Here is a 19009-nt window from a genome sequence, read left to right as displayed (position 1 = left end):
TTAAGAATCTAAGAAGCCGAAGATCCGAACAACCCGAAAGTTAAGGTCGGGAGGCCCGAAAGTTTCTTTGTTGGAACTACCTCAATAATTTTTTTTTCAATATTATCTTATTTATATGGTATTTATTGATCATGCTTCGGATCAATTAATATTTTTATACTATTTGATTCGTTAGTGTTCAACGATTAGTCAATTGAAATCTCATTGTCACCGTCCTTCTAGATCTACAAATTTATCATAAAAAATTTATATTATGGGAAATAAAAAGGTCATTTATTGTGAGCGTGCATTTTTAGAGTTTGTAATATTTAGGAAAAAATATTTATACAAAGTAGAGTTGTTATGTCTTTCAATAATACCGCATCACTCGATGTATTTTATATGGACGCACAATACTATATAACTATTTTTAATGACAACTTGAAGTTCATAAAATATTTGTGCAATTTTTTTTTTAAATGAGATAAACAAGAAAAGTTATTTCACAATAATTGCATTTGAAACATTATAAGGTAGATCTCAAGAATTACAATTTTACCTTACCACACACACTACCATTAATGCAAAACAGTATGTATAATTTTATATTAAGAATGTATATCCCATAAAATCTATGTCGCCAAGCAATCATCAATATTTTATCGTCTAAATGCCACGTATAAATAGGATGTCAAAAATAAATCACGATCCGATTGGATGTGAAAAATATCAAATTTAGATTAGAAATTTTTGGATTTAGGTTGGATTTAAATTGGAGGATTTTCATGTGGAAGACTTTTGAATCTGATTCAGATTAATTTGGGTTGACTCGAGTTAATTCGGGTTGACTCAAATTTAGATTTAGTAGATTTTAGGATTAAATCAAATTTTAATTTAAAATTAAGATACTCAATATCAATCTTACTTTGATAATAATAAAATATTAAGATAAAAATAAAAAATTATAGAAAAAATAATTAAAAAAAGTTATTTTAATTGGGTCATTAGGGTTCGATACGAATTGGTCGAGTTCGAATTCGGATTTAGGAGTTTCGTATTTGAGTTCGGGTTAATATTTTTTATAAATTTTATTTTCAACTCGATTCGATCCATTCAAATTGATAACTCAACATAAATATAGTTCTTAGATTATATTTTAGATTCGACAGAGGATTTCATCACCTCTATGGACCTCACCCATGCACTTGCTAATTTCGATTTCTGTTGAACTCCCTCTTAATGGCGTGAGACGATCATGAGGCGGTCACTAGTGTGGTGGTACCACATTTAGATTATGTTCGTAGGGAGTTGATGTGCTTTTGACTCATCGTTCGTCTCGCTTGTTCATGACTAAGTGATCGGAGCATGCGAAAGTGATCCGAACGTTCTAAAGTGAATGCATTCGAAAGGTCCATATTTCTTCCAAATGCCCTGACTACCCAATCACAGATGAACGAGACAAATTACTCAATCACGAATGAGCGGGATGGACAATGACTCGGAGAGCATATCACTCCCTGAATTTGTATATTATGGTATATATTAAATATATAACATACATAATAATAATTATTAACTAGCTTTCTACTTAAATAGTATAATAATATCCTTTCATTTAAAAGTAGCTGTGATATAAGAGTATTTATTTTTTAAATTAATACAATTAAACATATAAAAATCAAAACTGTAAACTAATTCAATTTCAAGTCATATATTTAAAAAAAAAACAATGTACAAATTCCTATTTTGTTGAATTCGTCGAATCGAATCGATTGAGTTTGGACCAGATGGACCATTCACATATCTACAGGTTCGCAGTGGGCCGCGTGTTAAGAAACCGGTTGCATCGCTTAACCTTTTCGCACTTTGGGCAGTGGAGTCGGTGCTGGCACCGTTACGTGTCCTTCGACGAACAGACTGTAAACCGGGGGCACACGATTCTTGCAGACTTGCACGGTAACGATCGTTGCAACTTGCAGGTCCTTAAATCCGTCTCTTCTTACAGCGAAGCATCAGATTCGTTCCTCGCCTCCTCACCGTCTACTTCCTCGGCCAAAAATGGCGGAGAACGGAACCAGCGTGGAGGAGAGCGAGGGGAACGGGGAAAGCGACAGATTGGCGGACTCCCCCCAGGGTAATCGTCGCGGTTTTTGCTTCCTATTTTTGTGGTTTGGATACTGGTCCTCTGGCTTCGTATTGGCGGCTGGAATTTTTTTGTGAGCAGTGTTTTGGAGATCTAGTGGATTGGTCGTGTGTGGCGATTCTATTGATAGGTTTTCGTGTGAAAGGAAACTTTTAATTTGGCATTGATGATGGGGCAAATGACCGAGTGGATTCTGAAGAATCGTTGTTTGCTGGATGGTTATTGCATTAATCATCGGGCAAGTAACTGAGTGGATTTGGTCCCATAAGGATGCATGTAATTCTTCTTAGCGTCGGGCTCTCGTGAAGCCTGTCAGTTCAAACTTTTTTTTTTTAAATACTGATTCCGCTGGTTTTACGTTGTGATACTGTTGCTCGATGTTGCACCAACTATTTTTTTCAAGGTCTACTGCTAGTTCATTGATCTATCAAATATTGTTGATATGGAAAACCATTGGGAGTAGAAGTTATCAAGCAGACGATAGAGAAATAGTTAATCAATGAATCAATAACCCCTTTTGTCATCATGTCTCTTTCCTATGTTCAAAGTGATTAACTTATCAAGCAGGCGATAGCGGACTAGTTATTAAATGAACCCTTTTGTGTCATGTCTCTTTACAAGGTTGTTATTCCCTTCTTACCAAGCAGGCGATAGTGATTTATTGTTAGTGTTGATGCTGCAGTGTTGTTTCCTTTCTTATCAATACAGTCAAGCAGTTACTCCAGTAGGCATGCTGATTAAAACATGAAAAAATCTTCATGGCTACTATACTTAATGGGTGTATTAACGCTCCTCAATACTTTGGCTTTTGGTTGTTGGCATGTTGTTTATTTCTTATTTATTTGCAACTATTCTCCATTTTTAAGGATGCTGACTAGTTGATGTAGATACACACTGTACTTGTTATACAATTTTGTACTAATTGACCTGTGGAGTGTGGACCCACTAAATGAGCGCTGTTATATGATCAAATAACAGAAAATTTAAGCGCTGATAATAAATCATACATGCTATATGAAGATTATTGAAGGGGAGCCTTGGCTCAACAGTAAAGTTGTTGCTTTGTGACTAAAAGGTCATGGGCTCGAATCCTAGAAACAACTTGCAAAAAGCAGGGTAAGGCTGCGTACAATGGATTCTTCCCCGGGACCCCGCATAGCGGGAGTTTCGTGCACCAGGCTACCCTATATGAGAAGATTATTAGTGCCAGTGTCCTACTTAGATTGTGAAATGTTACCACTACACATTTCCTGCTATCTTATATGGTAACTGGGCTTCTAGAAGTTTAGGAGGACATTTGTATGCACAGAGGAAATGAAGATGGAAATATATATATATATATATATATATATATATAGAGAGAGAGAGAGAGAGAGAGAGAGAGAGAGAATTGGATAATGAATGGACTCAGATAATGAATTGGATAATACTGGTTGTGGTCAGATAACAGATGCAGAATTACTATTATAATTATAGACATCCACAAATGGGAAGTGCAAATATCTGAATTTTGTTTTAAATCAAATATTTGATGTATTACAATGATATACACCAGTATTTTCTATTTGTTGTTTCAGTCGATAGAGGACTTCCTAGGGCAAATACTATGCCTGGTGGAATAACAGAATGTGCTGAAAAATCAGAAGCTCCTTTACAAAAAGAGAACCTAGAAAGGTCAAGAACTGAGAAACGTAGACAGAATCCCCATGAAGACCCAACGGCTAAATTGTTCAGTGATAAGGTTCCTGATAAAGAAAAGGTTTGGTTTTTCTTTCACTCTTCTTGTGAATTTATCTTTGTCATAGCATTTGGTTGATGTGAGACTGTGACTGTTGTTTTTGTAATGCTGCAAGCCTACAACACCATTTAGTGCTGTCTTGATTATATATATTTCTCTTGACTTAGTAACCAAGAGTCAGGACTTATTGTTTGCTATCTTTGCATTTTTCAGCATGATCAATCAGAACACAATTTTCTAGGGATGTGAGATGTAAAACGTTAAAGCAAATATCAGATATGAACTATGTTATTAATGTTTGATTGTAGATTGTCCATCTTCAACTTTTTTGAACTATGTTTAGCTTCTACATCATTTAGCTTTTGGAATAACTTTAGATGTCATAAAAAGGGGAAATTAAAAACTTACCACATATTTATCATCATCATTTGGATTTTGTCAATTTTTTCTTAAATTCTTAATAACTGTTCTTTTGTCTAGGTATACTTGTGTTTTTCTTCTCCCATTTTTCCTTTTCTTAAAGGTTGCTTCATGTTGCCTTTCCAAGGCAATTTATTTTTTTATAAATTTATTTTCATCTATTATCTTGCTTGGCACAGATCAGGGTACTAAATCGAATAGCTACCGTCAAAGATGATGGAACTGTTGTTGTTGAGGTTCCTAGCAATCTTGAAACTGCACACTCAGAATTGGGGTCAGAGAATCGAAATGGTGAAGCGCCTGATGATGAGCCATTTGATTTGATAGATACCCAATACCGACCTCCTATGCAGATAGTCATCCTTATTGTTGGTACACGAGGTGATGTACAACCATTTGTCGCTATTGGAAAATGCTTGCAGGTTAGCTATCTCAATATTTAGTCTCAGGATTCATTTTCGTCAGCAAGGCGGCTCAATTCAACCCAATCCACTATATGATTGAATTTGAACTTTTAGAAGCACTCAATAGTGATACTTAGGTTTATTTGTTTTTAACACTTGTGAGTTTCACATGCACAATTAACTCCAGTACTCCTGTTGCCCAACACCCACATAATCACCTCAAATTTCGCTCCTGGAGTTTCCACTAGGATCTCAGACTGTTAGATGAATCAAACCATTGACCATTTCAATATTTTTCTATGCTTCTTTGCCAAGGTTCCAAGAAACTTTTTCTGACAGTGTTTTATTACCTGTCACTTAACATCCTTTCTATTTCTTTTCATGACAGTTTCTTCCTTGGCAATTTTGTGAACTTCAATGGAAACTTGTCATTTCAGAGCACGATGAAAAGTAACATGACGGCTTTGGGAATCCTTTTAAGATTTCTTTCTCAGCAATGCTGTTTGTGCCTCCACAATTAACAGAAAGTCATTTAACACTATGGTGTCGAGCATTGTTTCTGATGTATGCAGTACAACAAACATTATGCTAATGGCACATACTGTGTTTTTAGCACAAGGCCACGTGTGTACCAGATCATTTTAGCTTTTATTAGGTTTCATCTATTCAAAGCTCTTATTTCCATTTGTGATAGCAATTAGAGAAGTGTTTGACCCAAAAAGAAAACCAAGGGAGGCTAAATAAATAAGTCAAAAGAGGATAGTATGGAGTAGGTCACACATTTATCAAGTCAGTAGTTGGAAACATCTTTACCAACTAGGTAGTGGACTGCCATTCAAAAGAATTATGATGCCATTGGCCAAAAGGAAAGAAGGATGTCTATATTACAAATCTAAAACTAAATTTATGTAGAATATGAGGTCTTATCGAGTGTTGCTGCCAAAGTTATTTAATTTGTAGTTCCAACAAAGAAAGATATTACAGTAAATAACCAAAATATTGTCACATAGTGGCATCTAAAACTTTTTTTTGTTTCAAAAATTTAAAATAAAAAATGGACACACTTACGTTCAAAGAAGCGGGATTCATTGATCCTGAAGCTCTTTCTGTTAGGTCAATAGGTTGAGTACACTTATCTATCTTTCCCCTCTCTTTTTAGCTCACTGCAGTGCTGCTATTGTTTCTTCTTCTTCTCATATTCTTTCCTTTTCTTCAGCAATGTCAGATTGGTTGCTAACATGTTTTTCTTGTATTCTAACAAGATGGCCAAATACATCCTAACTACAAAGTTCCATGAGTTAATAAATGACAAAGAAGTGTCTGGGGCTGAGCTAGTTTATTCAATGTAACAGTTTGCCGATGTATTTTGGTAAACCTTTGATCTCGAAAGGTTCTAATGCATGCTGGTAATAGAAAGTTATTTTACTACTTCATGCATTACTGCAATCCTCATTTGAATAGCTTTTGCAGTAGCCACATATAAATTATACCCCACGGGACAGCAATCAGTGTCTATACTTCAAATAAAGAATATTCAAGGACCAAGTTTTCCGCCCTTCATTTATAGAATTATTGGTGGAGGTGATTTGTTTACACGATCGGGCCATTTCTGAAGTCAGAAAAATGTGTGGTCTGTGTTTCAATTGTAATTTGGAAAAATGGAGGAAATCAAATTTTCTTTTTCATTCCAGTTAGATTATATTAGAATAAATTTATCAGAAACTATTTTTCTCTCTGTGAAAAGATTTCCATTTTTTTTGTTAGATTCAGTGTCAGGTTCATTAGCTCATTATTTAATTTTTCAAGGAGAAGTAATAACATATAATATTTTAGTATCTGATCTCTTGTTTACATCAGCATCACTCCAATGGATTAAACTCATTTCAGGATTATGGACATCGTGTTAGACTAGCAACTCATGCAAATTTCAAGGAGTTTGTATTGACTGCTGGCCTGGAATTTTATCCTCTAGGTGGAGACCCTAAGATTCTTGCTGAATGTATGAACACGAACTGTTGCTGTCATCGACATTGATTGTGCATGTATTCCTATAGTTTCTCATCTTTTCTTTGTTTATGGATTGCCAACTTTCCAGATATGGTGAAGAATAAAGGTTTCTTACCTTCTGCACCTTCGGAAATATCTATCCAACGTAAACAGATTCGGGAAATTATCTTTTCTTTGCTCCCAGCATGCAAGGATCCTGATGTTGACACTGGTATCCCTTTCAAAGCAGATGCTATAATTGCAAATCCACCTGCTTATGGTTAGATTTCATCTGAATCTCAATGCAATCAGCTGAAAGTAACTTTTCTGTTTTTCTTCTCTCGGCCATTGATATCTTGCACCAAGTTTACTTATTAATTTTTAGTAATGAATAAAAAGTATTTATGTTCTTTGTGCATGCAGTCTAATACTGATCTGTTGACAGTTGCCTTGTGATATTATAGCCGATGACAGAATAAGCACCTGCTGTCGTATCTCAAATCCACTGTTAGGAAGCACAGAACCATGTTTCTAGTTCAGGCTGTCATAATTGAATATATATTGCAAATGTTCGACGAGATTATGATAAATACATTTCATGTTCATTTTTGCAAAGTAAATGTTTTACTTTCCTAAGACAAAAATGGAACAAGGATAATGAGTCATGTGGGCAATTCAAATGAGAAATGGCTATTCCCAAGGGACAGTAATTTCAGTGTGCAATTAATTAGCAATGGAATTAGATTGCAGATTGCAACACCTAACTTAATTCATATAACTGATTGTCTTCAAGGCCAACCAGAACATGCCAGAGAGTGGTATTCTGAAAAAAAAAAACTTGAAGGCCAACCAGAACATGCCAGAGCGTGGTATTCTCAGCATCATCATCACCATCTTCATCTTCTTCTTCCAACATCATGTTCTTCCCTGATCAGTGCCGATGGCAACAATCCATCATCATCTTCTTGTAAATCGCTTGAGACTAATTTGCACTTTGATAAAGCAATATCAAAATCTTGTCCTTCTTGATTGGACGGTTTAAAATCATCTTCTTCTAAATTGCTTGGTTGAGACATTTGTAATTTGATAAAGCAATGTCAAAGATGTTGGAAGGTTGAAAACATCAGTGTTGAACCATTCACAGCAGACAATAACAACCATCATCTTACTCTAATCACATATCCATATTCTTAACCATTTCAAGCTACAACAAAAAAACAACTATCTTGTTACTGAACTTCACATGATTAACGCCCATTGTTTTTTTGTGTCTTTTCTGGTCTCATTTAGTTGCTATAATTTGTTCTCAATGGGTTGGTTACTTGCATTAATTATTCCTGTGATTTTCTAATGTGCCATCTCGCCCTCATCTGTATTGGTTTTTGTAGTTTATGTTTCATAAGTTAGTGATTTGCTAGTTTTTCAAGTTGAAATTTCCTCTAACTATCAATCTCGATGGATGATTGATCAGGACATACACATGTGGCTGAGGCATTGAACATACCGATTCACATATTTTTCACAATGCCATGGACGTGAGATATTATCTTCCTTTTCTCTCTGATACTGTTTCAGTATGCTGATACTTTAGAAATAGTAATTCTCTAATGGCAGTATATGCACAACCTCTTTAGATGAGACCTGTTTAATGCTTTTCTGTTTCCTGATTTCAGGCCAACTAGTGAATTTCCACATCCTCTTTCCCGTGTCAAGCAACCTGCTGGATATAGGGTAAGAGAAATCAACTGGCACTTTAATCTGGTCTGTTATTGTTTTTCTATATGTTTGCATATGTAACCTAATTACCTAAATCAATAACGTGTCATTGTTCTAAAAAGCAGTCTACATTGCATGCCATTGTTCTAGAAAGTTGTCTATAAAGACACGAGCATGTGCATGCTTAATCTCATTGCCTGCATATGCAAATGCAACTATATAGTGCTTTAATCTTCAATTGAACCCCCAATATCAAACTGACTTATTAGTTTGACCCAATTTAGTCCCATCTATACAATAAATTAGACCAGAAAATGAAAATTTTGGATTATCTTTTCTTTAATATAAATATAAAGAATCAATTGAATAAGAAGGTAAAATTTTCCCAAGAACTAATGAGTTATCTCCATGAAAAGTCCCCAGTTTCACTTTTGCTTCCTAAAGAGGGATATGATGATTTCATTGAATCCAAGATAACTATGCTTCCTAAAGCATATTGTTTGGCAATTTCTGCACATCAGCTGATGTAGTTTTTTTGCATAAGCACTGCATGATTTGTTTATTTTTAAGTGTTAAAAACTCAAGCCACGTGTATTTTGTATCTTTATGTGTGTGTTACCTTTTCTTATGACAGTTTATTTTGATTAAATTCTTAATAATTAAATTATTTTTTAATGACTCCAAACCCATGATTGCATTTATTGACCTTACCACATGAAGCCGGCGAAGCTGGCATTCTTCTGTGTTGCAATTTGACATCTGATATTGAAATAGAGTTACATAATTGCATTTTTATTATCATATTGTATAATCCCTTAGCAATCTGCCAGTGTTCTCTTTTAGTCTGTATGTTGAAGTTTATATTCCATGCGTCATTTTGGAGTTGTTATCGTTTTTTCCCTAATTAGCCTTATTCCTTTTTTGAATATCCAGGTCATAAAAATATACCTATTCATGATTTATGAATTTTGTTTTGTGCAGCTATCATATCAAATTGTCGATTCAATGATTTGGCTTGGAATACGGGATATGATAAATGAATTCAGGAAAAAAAGATTGAAACTGCGACCTGTGACTTACTTGAGTGGTTCACAAGCTTCTACTTCTGACATACCTCATGGGTATATCTGGAGCCCCCATCTTGTTCCAAAACCAAAAGGTCTCTCTGTCTTTAACATCAGTTCAATCTTTTGGCCTGAATGCTCTAAACACATGTATAGTGGATAAATTTTATTATAGTAAATTCACCCAGTCATCATCAGCAATGTGTTTGATATGGCTGGCTTCAGTGTGATGATTCATGATTGTGGTTACTCATTTTCAGATTGGGGCCCTAAAATTGACGTGGTTGGGTTTTGCTTCCTTGACCTTGCATCCACGTATGAACCTCCTAAAGAACTTGTGGAATGGCTTGGAGCTGGTGAAAAGCCTATCTATATTGGGTTTGGTAGTCTTGTATGTTCATTTTGTTATTATTAAATGCTTTAGTATCTCTTAAATCACTATACTTGCTCTCTTATAAAATTTTGTTTTTCTAACATGTCCATTGTAAACATCTCCATTGATTTTATTTTGCATTTTATCCCGCCATATGGTTGGTATTCTCTGACTCAGAAAATATATGTACACCCAATGTGTCATGTGGTTTAGTGACACTACATGTACCCCGATTTTCTCCCCTAGAATATCCACTTTAGCACATAGTTGTCTATTTAATCAAATTTAACATCAGTTAATGCACATCTTTATTTTATCTAAATGACTCTTTGATCAGATATGTTTGTTAAAAACATAAAACTAAAAGACCCCTAGATAAGCAAGACTTCTATAATGTTGTAAAAATCTAGTACTCAAGATTTTTTAAATTAACTTTAGCTATGTGTGCCTTTATTTCATAAAAAGGATTTTCAACTCTATGTATATATAACCTTTGAATGTATGTTTTATTTTTCTCAATTATGAGGAGTCCATGTTTGACATTTAGGACAGTTATTAGTTTCTTTATGAATCCTCTCCTGTTATGCAAACTCTTCCTTTTTATTTACATTCAGTCTTATATGAAGTTTCATGAATATGATCGTAGTCCTTTGTTTTTTTGGGAAATTTCATGGATTCTTTTATTTGAATGTTTTCTGCAAGTATAGCCTGTTCAAGAACCGCAAAAAATGACCGAGATAATTGTGGAAGCATTGAAAATAACTGGACAAAGAGGCATCATTAACAAGGGATGGGGAGGACTTGGGAACTGTAAGCTTATTTTGCATGACTGATTTATTTGTTTTTTTCTTAAACAGTTTTTTTTTAATGTTTTTTAAAACTTTGTTTTTTATTAGTGGCAGAACCAAAGGACTACGTTTATCTACTGGATAATGTTCCTCATGATTGGTTGTTCCTGCAGTGCAAGGCAGTGGTACGCTTTTTGATATGCCATTTTCATGTGGTCTCTAATTTTGGCTTGCGCATTGGATCCATGAATGTGTCCTAGCAAGCCGAAAATATATAACTACTTGATCGGCAATCTTTTACTTTATTTTTAACAAGTTGCTGTGTTTTGTGTGCTCAGGTGCACCATGGTGGAGCTGGAACAACAGCTGCTGGGCTTAAGGCTGCTGTACTTCCTCTACACCTCTCTTCTTCTTTGTGTAATAGCAGTCTACAATAACATTTCGCCTAATATTAATGTTGGTTTTGTAGTGCCCAACTACTATTGTACCATTCTTCGGCGATCAACCTTTCTGGGGCGATCGAGTGCATGCTAGAGGGCTTGGACCACCACCCATCCCCGTTGATCAATTTTCGCTGCAAAAGTTGGTGGATTCTATAAGGTTCATGATGGACCCAAAGGTGCGTGCAAGCTTGAACTTAAGTGTTTTTCTTTACTACGTTGAACTCCATGCTGGAAAGAAAAAAAATGTAGGTGAAGGAAAATGCAGTAGAACTGGCTAAGGCTATGGAAACAGAAGATGGTGTTTCAGGAGCAGTGAAAGCATTCTTAAAACATCTTCCCAAAAAGAAGTCGCCCCAGGCTGCAGTTGAAGCACCGGGCATATTCGGTCCTTTGCTTGGCCCTTTTAGAAGATGTTTTGGTTGTTCCTAAATCTTCATGTTCTCTCCCAGTTCGTGTATAAATTGGTCTCCCTCGGTTATGTAATTTTGTATGTATAAGGTTATGGTTGTATCATCCTCTTTATTTCCTATCACAAGGTTATTATTCATAATGCTTGATATAAAGCACTGATCGAACTCTTGTTCTAAACCCTAGTGCTTATCAATTTTCTTTATCAATCATGGATTTTCCCTTATGATTAATGAACGAAGATTTTTTACATTTCTCTATGCAATGAAAAGAATAATTTTTCCCTTGAGGGCGTTGGAAGATGTTGCCAACGACTCATCTGACGAATAGTTGGAATCGTTTATTGCAGCTGAACCCTCAGCCTGCAGTGAAAGTGAAAGATGAAGTTACAATAGTTAACTCAACTAATGAGTACTTGATCTTAACTGAACTGATCACAAACAACATATCGAAAAGAAATAACTTGTGAGCTGATGTATCTCATAAAAGGATCAGTCAATTTATATTTTTGTATGAGCTAGACTATGTTGTATGAGCAAAATCATGAGAAATTTTCCATTGAGCGGTACAATTACAACGATCAGACAAACTCTCAGGCAAACAGCTCTGAAGCAAATCAACCTGGGATGGTAAAAAAGCAAAACTAAATTACCCTTTTGAATTTCATATACAACATCATCCTTTCTAATATTTCTAGGAGACAATCCCATGCTGTAATTTTTATAGCATGCTAATGAGGAAATTTTGTTGGAGCAAAACTGATCTTATACAAATTGAATACGGGCTTACATTGTCCATAATAAAGTATCATTCACTGTACAAAAAAATATACATTGCACTCAAAAACAACTAACGCATAGTTGCTGGAAAAAGTTTCAAGCAGAAGTCTCCCAGTTGTACAAAAATTGCATCTTAATTCTGTCAGCATTAGTGATGTGCACCTTCAGAAGCTTCACAAATTACTTCCAGATTTTTTGTTGCTATCCAAGACATTGCAGAACAAACACGAGTGGAAGTGATAAAGAAACAGACATCAGCTCCCTATGAGAACACATCTTTTGGAGGATTCTTGAATCCATCACTTGACCTGTAAACATCATATCAAATCTTTCACCATGGAACATGCTTTAGTAGTAACCATAAATTTGAACCCCTCATTATCTCTTTTTTTTAATGAAATATTGGTGAATAATAGCAAATTACCAATGTGAGCAGGGTTCCTGATTCAATGGTTTACATCAACACTGTTGGTTAGAGTGAGATTCTGCATTAAGACAAGAAAAGATAAAGGACATACACAATCATTTCACAAACCAGAAAGGAAATACATCATTCAGAAATTAAGATCAAGATACAATATATGCAACCATTTATGTGGGACTCCTGTGGCCATATTACCCAGTCCTAAATTGATGACCACAGATCAAATTCAATTTCCAAGTAATGGATATCATAAGAAGGAAAGTTTAACAAACACTAGTGATACACAGGATAATTCCAGTATTGTATATCACTATTATGACTAAAGAAGGTCAGACAATGAAAGGCTTCCAACTAATAGGTCTTAATTCTTAATATATATGTATGCCAAACATGCATGCCCATTTAACTCAACAACAAAAGCTGTGCTTAAAGTTTCCCAATTGAACAACCTCAAGAGCTGAAGATATGAGATTCACCAGCATGTCATATTTCGTAATTACAAAAATAGTGCAACGAGAAATAGGAGGACAACTGAAATGAGAAAACATATGAGTCTTGTATATGCACATCTCCTTTACAAATATAAATGATTCTTTGGGTTGTTGAATGTGGCAAATTGAATTTTTCAATCAATCGAGGATTTTCCCTTATAACTAAGCAATGAAAATAGTAATTTCCCCTTGCAGGCTTTGGAAGATGTTGTCAATGACTTACCTGACGAATTGTTGGAATCGTTTATTACAGTTGAACCCTTAGCCTGCATTGCCCATTTACTTCTATCTGCTAGTTTGGCTGGCCAACTCACTTGGCCTCCATCTTGTTTGTTGGTTGGTTTTGTTTGTTTGGTCTATCTTGCTAGTTCAACCTGTTCATTTTGCCTTGTCTGTGCAACTCACTCAGCCATCCAATTTGCCCAGAAGTTACAGAGGGGACTGCATAACTAAAAAAAAGAAACTTTAGTTACAGTAATAACTAGCGAAGTAAATCCTCTTATTTCGAAGCTAGAACACTCCAATAAGTATTATCCGTTATTATATGCCAGAAGACTTCACTAGTCAGTTTGGGATGAAATGAGCTCGACGCTAATTCAACATTAGAGATAGAACTATACCTTTGACAGTCATGATTTATAAACATATTTACCTCATTTGTAAAAGGAGATTTGCAAAGTAACAGCGCCGATCATGCTGCATCACAAAACGAGCCTTTCTTTCAGTCATTGTCCAGACTTCCTGAATTCTTTTTAGCTGCACAGAGGTTGTCTATTAGTGATCACAATGGACTTAAAAAAAAATGAATCAAGGTACCAACATCATTAGCATTTGACTTCTCCTATCTCATCTCAGGCATTTGATGAACTCTTATTTTAAGTTTTAGCAAACACCATGCATCTTTAATTTTCTTTCTATGATCCAAAGATGGATTTCACAAGCTCCATGGCAACACTTTCAGCTGCACTTTTCGTTCCAATTTTCTGAAGGCAGCAAACAAGAACCTCCATTGTCTTGTAATTAGGAAAAATACCATTTGCTTTCATCATGGCCAATAAACTACGAGCTTCTCTAATATTTCCCTCTTTACAGAATCCACAAATGAGCATGTTGTAAAGTCTCAGGTCAGGCTCCAAGCCAGCATCCAACATCTTGTGAAATAGAGCATTCGCATCGAACATGAGTCTTCTTTTGCAAAAACATTTAAGGAGAGCACTGCAGGTGACAACGTCAGGTTTTATCCCATTATTGTTCATGCTACTCCATATGAGAAATGCTTCTTCCAAATTACCATCTCTAGAACAACCGGCGATTAAATTGGTATAGGTGATTCTATTAGGAGTAAGCCCTCTCCTAACAAGCTCCTTAAAAATTTCTCTTGATTGCATGATGGCCCCTGTCTCAACAAGTCCATGCAAGATAAGGTTGTAAGTGGCAAGATCTGCAGTTACACCATCTTTTTCCATCCTATCCTTCAACTCGCATGCTTTCTGCATATGGCCATAGTTGCTGTAACCATTGATCAACGTGTTATAAGCGACAACATCCGGTTGAATACCCTCCATTTTCATCAGACTAAGTATGGTCTCTGCGCCGGGAAGATCATGTTTGCGACAATAGCCTTCTAGCAATGTTGTATATGTCATAATAGTCGGCTTAATCCCTCTTTTCAGCATAAGAGCAAATATCATCGATGCATGCTCCAGATTACACACTTTACAAAAACCACAAATAATAGTCGTATAATTGGAGCAGTCAGGAGCCAACCCCACTTGAAACATCTGGTCGAACAGTTTGAGAGCTTTTGCCATATTACCATTCCTGCAACACTCCATTAAAAAACTATTATACAGGAAAACATCAGGAGCTCCATTTAAGTAGTTCAAGAGATGGTCAGCTTCTACTAACCGTCCAGCTTTGCGGTAACCTTCAATTATCGAATTAACCAAAACATTGTCATGAGGAATCCCTAACTGCAGCATTTTATGAAAAAGCACGGTTGCCTCTTTGAGGAACCCCCACTTGCACAAAGAATGAATCACTATTGTATACACAGCAACATCAGCTTGGCCGCAGTATTTCTGCATCTCGAATAGCAATTTATAGGCACATTCGAAGTGACTATGAACAGCTAGTTCAGATATAAATAAGCTTAGAATGGACCGTTTTGTGCCAATGAATCTACTTGGTATATTGGTGAACACTTCCCATGCCAAGTTGAAGTCTTTGAACTCAAGTAGAACCCTCATGAGAGAATTATACACCTCCATGGGCAGGAACAGACCGAGGTTCCTCATATCGTCCACTGACTTAACCATCACCTTTGTCATCTTTTTATCTGCATAACACTTAACAAGCATACTATATACGATTTCAAGAACTTCCCTACTCCTGCTAGTTTCTCTCAACGAATCAAAAAGTAACTTTTGCATCTCATCACTGCAGTGATCTTCCGAATCGCTAACGGTCCTCATGAGAAGAGTCACAGCGATGTGATTCATATTACCTAATACGGCAATGTGCACCATAGTGCTAACTGCGAGGATGCCATGCTTGCGGCCATTACACCTCTTCGATAACCCGAAGAAGTAGAAAGCCAACGCCGCGTCGGAGCTCGCATCGAACAAGTCGTTGAGAATGTCGACAACATTGCGCTCGTCAAGCTCGATGCTGGAGGATTCCAGATCCCAACCCCGGAGCAAGAGGCAGGCGCGCATCCTTTCCCTCAATTCGTTTACGGAGAACCATTGTCGAGCAAAGGAGTCCATTTTGAGGGAATCCGAGAGATGGAGAGGGGGATATCTGACCTTTTGGATGACTCTGCGGAGGCAGGGGCGGCGGTCCCGGTGGTCGTCAGGGTACGAGGAGGAAGAATCGCTGTCGTCTGAAAGGAGGGACGGGGAGGGAAAGGCACGGCATCGGCGGGGGAGGAGAGGGAGGGAGACATAGGAGGACTGCCGCACGGTGAACCTCAGTGGGAAACACAGCATCGGCGTCGGCCGCGACGGAGGCGGCGACGGCGGCGGCGCCGGAGTCGGGGTTCGGGACCTCGAAGACTATTGGAATTATGGATTAGGGATCAGGGGTTTTATCCGCTTATTCCGTTTATTAGATTTGTTTGGTTTAATTAAATTATGAATTTTAGCATTAAAATCAATCTGAATTAATTAAAATAATTAATATTTATATTTAAAAAAAATAAAATTTTAAAATAACTGAATGGAACTTCAGTCGGTTTGATAATTGAAAGTTAACTCAAAACTAGAAGGTTACAAAAGCTAACTATCTTTTTTTTCATTAATTTAGTCATTAATTTTTGAATCAACTAATTTTTAAGATGATCAATTTAATTCTATAAAAAATTTACCAAATATCAAGATAAATTAAAATATATATATAAATCATGACAGGAGATTTACGTCACAAATAATTTAAATTTCTCAAGTGTAATATGCTCCGGATGAATTTTAAATCCTTATTACTAGGGAAATCCATCTAACTATATGCCATTGTCTTATTGCCCCGAGAATAAAGCTCACAATCTTTGGACTTACTTAAATGGAGGTACTGATGCTTTCATGTAAATAGCTTTTTAATGGTAATATGACAGAAGCTCTCAAGTTGTGTCCAATTATAGGATTATTATTGATGATTTAACTTTTAAGTAAAGTGTATGATGTGAAGGATGATGTTTGCCCTTATACTAACAAGAGGGATTAGGCCAACTATTGTGACGTATACAACATTGCTAGAAGAGTATTGTCGCAGCATGATCTTTCCGGCTCAGAGAGCAATAACTAGTCTGATGAAACTTAAGGGCATTCAATTGGATATTGTCGCATATAACACAATGGTTAAAACAACGAGGAATATATGTAGAAGACATACGAGTTGAAGGACAGGACTGAAAAAGATGGTCTAATTGATGTCATCACTTACCATATTATCTCTACCTCTTAACGGTCAAATATAAATTGACCCTATTATTTATTTCTTTTCACATAACTGGAGGACATGGACTATGAGAGAGATGAGTGAAATTACCTTTTATTATAAGGATGCATTTGTTCAAATTATCACGTATAACTTTGATTATATAATTATCAGATAATCACATAAACTTTGATTATATAGAATGAAATATAAAACATTATTTATTGAGAGGTTTTAGTACATAGCTAACTAGTATGATATTTTATCATATTATCTTTAGTTTAATAATGATAATGTTTTATTAATAGTAATATATATAAATAAATAAAATTGGATAATATTTAATTTTTTATTATTATTTTAGAAATTTGTTTAGATTAAGAGTTGATTGATTTAATTTATTAAGATTTTAATTAAAATAATAAAGTTAAAAAAAATTCTTCATCATCATCCTCCACAGATTTTGCTTGCTCTCATCGGTCGCTTCGACTCCGTTCCCACTCACGTTGCTCGCCGCCCGCTCTCACTCCCACTACCTGCCATCGCCCAGCTCGACGACCGCACCTCTACTCGCTCCGATCGTGCTCTGTTCAGAGGTTAATTTCAGAATACCTTTTGCTTAACCTCCGGAATTAAGAAAAATCAAGGCCGACGAAGGTTTTCAGATTTCAGATCAGATGCCCAAATTGATGACGTGTAAGAATCGAGAAAAACTTCGGAATCCAAAAAAACCTTAAACCAAACATAGTTATCATGGATAATTATAGATGGATGCCTAAGGTTATACGTGATAATCCCGAGCCAAATACGTCCTAATTGTATGGTCTCGTTGAGAGAGGTCATCCTGCAAACAAGATAAATTTTTAATGAGCATGTTAGGAGAGGTTTTACTCCTAATAGAATCACCTATAACAATTTAATCCATGGTTGTGCTAGAGATGGTAATTTGAAAAAAGCATTTCTCATATGGAGTATAATGAGCAGTAATGGGATAAAACGATGTCACTACAAAAAAAATGTAGTGTTTTGGGATAAATTTATATAAAAAAAATTATCATAAATTTTTTTGGGATGAATTCTGGACAAAAAAAATTTTCGTCCCAAAATTCACAAAAACTATTTTTACGACGAATATTATTTTTGTTACAAAATTGGAGACGAATTCAGTGACAAAATTGACAATGAATTATAATTTCGTCACCAAATTCGTCGCCAAATCTGTAACAAAATAATATTCATCACAAAATTGTCATAACTAACTTTGTGACAAAAATAACTTTTGTGACGAATATTATTTTTGTTACAGAATTTACAACGAATTTGACGACAAAAATAATAATTTTTTAAAAAATTATGATTTGCGATAAATTAATTTTCATCCCGGATTCTGGGACAAATCCATTGATTTGCCCTAAAACTGGGACAAAAATTAATTTGTTGTAAAATTATCGATACACAGTAATTTGATGATAAATTTTTTTTATCACCAAATTTATCTCTAAATCTCAAAAAATTAGCCAAAACAAGTTTGTTTCTGCAATTTAATCCAATCAAATACATATATAAACCTATGTAAATAATACATCATAAACATTCAACACATCCTAATTAACATTATCGCATCCTATTTAACATATATATACACATCTATTAATATTTGAAATCAATTCTACAATAATATAAATTCTCAAAAAGTTATACAAGAACTTTCTTCTTCAAGACTCCAAGAAGTTATACAAGTCCAACACTCCAAGAAGTTATACAATTCCAACACTCTAAGAAATTATACAAGTCTAATATTCTTAAAAGTTAAACAAGTTTTTTCAAAATAAACTATATATACATCAACTCATATTCTTTTTCCACATAAACTTTCTTCCCCATCAAATCTTCTTTGTTGGGACACTTCAGAGCTAGAGG

At 35.4% G+C, this 19009-nt stretch overlaps 2 protein-coding genes across 6 annotated transcripts; one reads left to right on the top strand and one right to left on the bottom strand.

Annotated features, from left to right (window-relative positions):
* The first annotated feature begins 1850 nt into the window (after nt 1-1850).
* Nucleotides 1851-11671, top strand: LOC122023692 (sterol 3-beta-glucosyltransferase UGT80A2-like). The gene is made up of 14 exons (XM_042581953.1): nt 1851-2113; nt 3700-3881; nt 4460-4702; nt 6572-6683; nt 6780-6950; nt 8142-8205; nt 8344-8401; nt 9368-9545; nt 9711-9841; nt 10531-10633; nt 10720-10796; nt 10950-10997; nt 11081-11230; nt 11304-11671. Exons 1-14 carry the CDS (start codon nt 2038-2040, stop codon nt 11481-11483), a joined length of 1773 nt encoding a protein of 590 aa, XP_042437887.1. The 5' UTR covers nt 1851-2037; the 3' UTR covers nt 11484-11671.
* A 523-nt stretch (nt 11672-12194) lies between these two features.
* Nucleotides 12195-16236, bottom strand: LOC122023890 (pentatricopeptide repeat-containing protein At2g19280-like). Of its 5 annotated transcripts, none has more exons than XM_042582308.1 (5): nt 13977-16236; nt 13809-13912; nt 13380-13605; nt 12666-12726; nt 12195-12549 (listed from the first exon to the last, which is right to left on the bottom strand). In XM_042582308.1, the coding sequence occupies exon 1, from the start codon at nt 16144-16146 to the stop codon at nt 14071-14073; it is 2076 nt and encodes a 691-aa protein (XP_042438242.1). In that variant the 5' UTR covers nt 16147-16236; the 3' UTR covers nt 12195-12549; nt 12666-12726; nt 13380-13605; nt 13809-13912; nt 13977-14070. The 5 variants fall into 5 exon arrangements, with proteins under 5 accessions (XP_042438242.1, XP_042438245.1, XP_042438246.1 ...); XM_042582311.1 differs by having other exon boundaries at nt 13380-13597; XM_042582312.1 differs by having other exon boundaries at nt 13809-14977; nt 15065-16236.
* Between the last annotated feature and the right edge of the window lie 2773 nt (nt 16237-19009).

This window comes from Zingiber officinale, chromosome 9B, assembly GCF_018446385.1.
Source record: "Zingiber officinale cultivar Zhangliang chromosome 9B, Zo_v1.1, whole genome shotgun sequence".
NCBI lineage: Eukaryota > Viridiplantae > Streptophyta > Magnoliopsida > Zingiberales > Zingiberaceae > Zingiber > Zingiber officinale.
This window is presented reverse-complemented; position numbering and strand designations above follow the sequence as displayed.

Bases quoted from the DNA above. Each gene is read 5' to 3' on its own strand.
- LOC122023692 (XM_042581953.1), top strand. From the start codon at position 2,038: ATGGCGGAGAACGGAACCAGCGTGGAGGAGAGCGAGGGGAACGGGGAA. The intron at 2,114-3,699 runs GTAATCGTCGCG...TTGTTGTTTCAG, and splicing joins ATTGGCGGACTCCCCCCAGG to TCGATAGAGGACTTCCTAGG. The intron at 10,797-10,949 runs GTACGCTTTTTG...TTGTGTGCTCAG, and splicing joins TCCTGCAGTGCAAGGCAGTG to GTGCACCATGGTGGAGCTGG.
- LOC122023890 (XM_042582307.1), bottom strand. From the start codon at position 16,146: ATGCTGTGTTTCCCACTGAGGTTCACCGTGCGGCAGTCCTCCTATGTC.